Source organism: Arachis ipaensis, chromosome B05 (assembly GCF_000816755.2).
Source record: "Arachis ipaensis cultivar K30076 chromosome B05, Araip1.1, whole genome shotgun sequence".
Taxonomy (NCBI): Eukaryota; Viridiplantae; Streptophyta; class Magnoliopsida; order Fabales; family Fabaceae; genus Arachis; species Arachis ipaensis.
Window position 1 is genome coordinate 59,400,481 of NC_029789.2, and position 5,641 is coordinate 59,406,121.

Here is a 5,641-nt window from a genome sequence, read left to right on the forward strand (position 1 = left end):
TGAGCATAATCATCATTTGCATCTTCCACAGACAATTCACATGTTAGCATGTCAACGAAAAGTATCTCAGGTTCAAGCTCAAGAAATTGAATTGGCAGATGACTCAGGAATCACACAACGAGCTTCATTTGAATTGATGAGTAGACAAGTTGGTGAAAGAGAAAATATTGGTTATACACGTTTAGACCAAAAAAATTATCTCCGTACTAAAAGAATGAGAAGCATGGCATACGGGGAGGCAGGCAGCTTTTAGCATATTTTCAACTAGAATCTCTAGAAAATCCATCATTCAGTCATGCTATTCAGTTAGATTTGGAAGAACAAATAATAGATATTTTTTGGGCTGATGCAAAAATAATCATGGATTATGAATATTTTGGTGATGTGGTTACTCTTGACACTACATATAGTACTAATAATGCTTGTAGGCCTTTGGGTGTGTTTGCAGGATTTAATCACTTTAGAGGGGTAGTGATATTTGGAGCTGCACCTCTTTATGACGAGAGTTCAGATTCATTTGAATGGATGTTTAGAGAGTTTTTGAAAACACAATTCAAAAATTGTATGAAACCAAACCTAAACATAATTCAATTTTTCAATCACTTTGAAAGAGTTGTCAATGATAAGAGATACAATGAACTACAAGGTGAATTTCAATCCAGACAAAAGTTACCCAGGTTGAAGATGGTAAGTTTACCATTATTGCAACAAGTTTCAAAAGTATATACCTTACCATTGTTTGATCTTTTTTAAGAGGAGTATGACATCTATAGCTTGCATAAGAGAAGTAAATGAGAGAGGCTTTGTTTATGAATATCTGGTTGCATTTTGCAATGAGAATAAAGAGTTTAAAGTAACATTTGATCCTTTCTTGAGTTCAATTTCATGTAATTATAGAAAGTTTGAGACTTTTGGCATTTTGTGTTGTCACGAAATCAAAGTTTTAGAGGTTAAAGATATTAAATTACTGCCTGATCAGTATATTTTGAAGAGGTGGACAAGAGAAGCAATGAGTGGATTAGTAAAAGATATGCATGGAAGAATAGTTGAAGAAGATACTTGTCTTACTAGCACACAATGGTTTAAGCAAACCTGTCCTAAGATAGTACGAATAGTCACACAAGCCTCTGATTGTAAAGAAGCACGTGTCTTTATGGAAAAAGCTGTGGAGGAGTTAAGTAAAAAAGTTGATGATATCTGTAAACTAAATTTGGGATTAGAAATCAACAATGCTGATTCTTCTTTCCCAATTCAATGTACAAACCTTCAAAACTTAGAAGTTAGAGGTTTGAAAAGAAGAAATGGTGTGAAAAATTTTAGAAGGCGTCCAAAAAGTTGGGTTGAAAAGCAACCCAAAAATAAGAAGAAGAGTCAAATTAGTAACACTTCACAACAACAAGACAAGGTAGTTTAATAATTTATTAAATAATACTATCTGTGAGTGAACAAAAAAATTTGCCAGAAAGATATAGAATTATAAATTAATAGAGAAGGTGGTATGAGTACAATGTTGAGTACTTTAAATTTCTATATTTTTTTATATTTATTTTAGATTATTTTAACTCTTATAAGTTGTTTTCCTTCTCATAATATACAGGTAATTAAATTGTATGGTTCAATATCTCAAGAAGATGATCATGGCTTTAATAGGTTATTAATGGTAAGTTTTCTTAACTATTTGTAAAATGATACTTATATATTATTTAACATGATGAATTTTTTTATTGGTGTTTAACATTACTATGATTATTTATATCCAATAGGAACCGTTGGATGTATTTCCTCAACCAAATACATTTGTGAACAATCAAGAAAGTTTATAAAATTTAAGGTAATTTTTAGTTATAAAATATCTCAATAAATAATTACTTACATTATTGTAAACAAATTAGCATAGTAATACTTTATTTACTTCTTTCACTTAATAACAATTTTATATTGATTTTTTTTTTTGCAGAATCTTGGATGCATACTAACAGAGCTTTTTTTGATGCCAAATATGCTTGGATTGTTATTGATCATAGAAAATATTTGACTAAATTATTGAAAAGAGTTGTAATAGATCTCACAAAAACAGAATGGTGTAAAAGAGAAGAAGGGTCTGTTATTTATAATTTGTTTTTTGGGATATTTATCTTAAAATTTCATATTGTAATTTTACTATTTTGATTGATTAGAACTTGTATATAATCTTTTTCCTCTATTTCAATTGGTATCTTTATAATACCATATCTCAAATTTAAGAATATATACACAATTACTTTGAACAATAAATTCATGCAAAATAAATTTATCCCCATACCAATTCGTACTCAATATCCTATTACAATTTTGAACAGATATTTTCTTCCCATGCTTCTCATCTTCAATATTAGAATTTTCATATGATTAATGTTTGCATAAACTGATTGGATCGTCGCTAACTCATTTGCCCTGGCAATAATCTACAAAATTGACAATTGTCTGCAGAATTTGAAAATTGCATACTCAGATTCTGTCATACTAATTAAAAGCAGTGGCTACTTTGCATAACAAAATAATATAATCAAAATTCAATCACCACTAAATATGATTAAGGTCTAAATAATGAAAATAGGGTACTACTTGAATGGCCACCATTACAGATAAGTAAAGTCATCAAATTTTTTATAAATTAAAGGTTTAATTACTCTGCAGGTCCCTATAGTTTTACCAAATTTTCAATTAGGTCCTTATACTTTTTTTTCTTTTCAATTGGGTCCCTATACATTATTTTTTTTTCAATTTAGTCCCTGTTAACGTTAAACGTCAAAAAAATGTTAGTGAATTGTGAAATTACTTGTATACCCTTAGGGACCTAATTGAAAAGAAAAAAGTATAAGGACCTAATTGAAAATTCGGTGAAATTATAAATATTCAATGAAAGATATTACTATAATCCCTATTCAATGATTCTACGACATGAAAAATATTCCCTATAATCCCTTTTAATTTGTCACTATCATTCTTTTGCTTATTGATATAAAAATAGTACCAAAAATATCTTCTCTTTTCTTGACCTTTAAAATACCTTATCTTAAGAACGTACACAAAAAAAAATTAATGGATAAAATGAAACAAAAATAGTAGTAATAAGTATATATAAAATTCAACTTCTATTATTCAAGTATTCATTATGATCATGTAACATTTTACATCTGTGTGGATTCATGGAATATAATTTGTGTCTTTATCATATCATGGTACACCATAAAAATCACAAGACTATATAATTTGTGTTATTGAAATTTGAAATCTAAAAATAAAAATCATAAAAAATGTAATTTCAGTGTAATACAGATAATTTAAAAATCATTTCTTGTGTTGCAGCCTCCCATTCTCTGAACCATCATAGGGATCAACAATAACAAGGGATCAACAATAACATTGATAACTGTCGGTTTCTGAGCCGAGAAGAATTTTGAAAGAGAAATGTCTGGTAACTGGTACCGAACCAATGTCTAGATTGAAAAAAGAAAAAAAGGATTAATCATCACACAAATTGAACCATTATATCAAAAATGATCATTTTAGAGGTTATATCAAAAATTGACCATAGTGGAATGGGGCAACGTTTTGATAATACCAATCAAAACCATTTGATACATGAATCAAGAAAGGAAAGATTCCCTTAAACAAGAAATTATTAATTTCAAAGCATTAGATACAAAACAAATTTAAAAGCAAAACCCAAAGAAAATTTATTATGCTGTGTTTTTGTTTTTGCTTGTTTAGAATCACAAGCTACTTAATCAAAGTTTCTGTAGACCCATTTGAAAGTCGTTAGCTCAAGCAATGGTGCTTGATTTGAAGTTCAAATAGTTTAAAACATAGTTATTTTTCAGTGAGAAATTTAAACGATTTGCAAGGATCTTCTTAAAAGAGACAAATTGAAAATTCTGAAGCCATGTTTAGAAGTACATTCTAAACTCTATTTCATAACTTCCTTCACCTCTATAAAATTGTCCTTCCTTTGGCAAGAAAATTGATAGTAAGCATAGCTCACTCTAATACAAAGGAAGCTCGCAGTGTTTATTCTTCCCAAATTCTTTATCGTTACACCTATTGATAGTAAGCATACCCCAACTTAATTATCTTTTATATAATATATATAGATCAATCCAATGCTAACTAATTGGTAATCCTCTTGTAAGGACTATTCTTTGCCAAAGAGATTAAGGGATGTGATTAATAGCCAGAGGCAGAGAACATAATAAACTAATAGCAGCCGATTAAATCATTCTATGTGACTAACCTTCTCAGAATCACTAGGATTCTCAGCATAGATTAGATGCGGAGGTGGGAAGAGATTCACATCCAAAGGATCATAAACTCCATGTCCCAGTTTATCCATGTTTTCCTTGCTGAAATCCTATAAAAGCACTCAAACAAAGTCAAATGACTTATTAGTATTCATTCATCATTCTACAACAAAATTTAATAACATATATACATACATGAGCATCATCAAAAAATAATATTAAAATAAAAAAGGTGGTTTTATGAGATGGATGAAGCATACCTTCTTCAAGAGCAATTGTAACAGAAGATGGATGGGGAACATTAAACAAAATTCGAAGGTAAATCCGATAATTAAACGAAATTAGAAAACATGAACAATTAAACAAATTAAACAAATTCAGCAAATAAATACAAGAAGAGAATCAAACAGGAGGTATTAAACAGGAACAAAATAATTAAACAAATTCAACAAATATTCATTCAAAAAAATTCAACAAACTCACATCCAAACAAGAAAAGAAACAGGAACGGAGAGAATCAAACATGAACAGAAATAGAAGTAGAAACAAAAGAATTAAACAAACTCACATCAAATTCAATGGGGACGGCGCAGCAACGGGATGCGAATGAAAGGGACAGCGATGACAAACGCGTGTGAATAAGCGAAGGGAATGGCGACGACAAATGCGAGTGAAAGGGAGGCGAAGGGAATGGCGATGGAGGAGCGGTGTGGCATTCTGCAAGTAGTGGAGCACACTAGGGTTACGATGAGTGATGGCAGACGACCAGCGATGGATGCCAAGCGGAGGAAACGCGGCGACAGGGAAGCTCAGCAAAGAACTTAGGGCAAGGTATGAGTGTGGTGCAATGTGAAGGGGTATTTTGGAAGTTTAAAAATGTTAAAGTCTCTTTAATTTGGTTTTTAATTTTAAAAATGAGAATATTCATTTTTTTAATGGAATATTCTGTTACTTTAAACGTTTTTGTACGACAAGGATTAAATTGAAAATAAAATTATAGTATAGGGACTCAATTAAAAAGAAAAAAAGTATAGGGATCTAATTAAAAATTTGGTAAAACTATAGGGACCAACAGAGCAATTAAACCTAAATTAAACATGATGAAACCATAAGATGATTGTAGGAATAATAAAACTGTTTACGCAAGCAGAACTTACAACACATATCCTCCAGAATCTCATTGTTCTCCTATACTTATTTTAAAGTGACACCAAATGCCTAATTCAAAACACAGAATCTTGAAAATAATTTTATTTGGAAAAAAAAGGACAGCAAAAGAATTGAATAAAATATTGTAGAATAGCAAACACAAACTATGGCAATTCAAAGAAAAAAATTAATTTTTTCATCTTGTCATCCAC

The 5,641-nt window shown here is 30.2% G+C and overlaps 1 protein-coding gene across 2 annotated transcripts; it reads right to left on the reverse strand.

The window, feature by feature from the left end:
• Positions 3,225 to 5,138, reverse strand: LOC107641877. Of its 2 annotated transcripts, none has more exons than XR_001620477.2 (3): positions 4,849 to 5,138; positions 4,274 to 4,390; positions 3,225 to 3,479 (listed from the first exon to the last, which is right to left on the reverse strand). XR_001620477.2 is itself a non-coding variant. In XM_021103502.1 (3 exons), exons 1-3 carry the CDS (start codon positions 4,580 to 4,582, stop codon positions 3,324 to 3,326), a joined length of 315 nt encoding a protein of 104 aa, XP_020959161.1. In that variant the 5' UTR covers positions 4,583 to 4,784; the 3' UTR covers positions 3,225 to 3,323. The 2 variants fall into 2 exon arrangements, 1 of the variants encoding a protein (XP_020959161.1); XM_021103502.1 differs by lacking the exon at positions 4,849 to 5,138 and adding an exon at positions 4,541 to 4,784.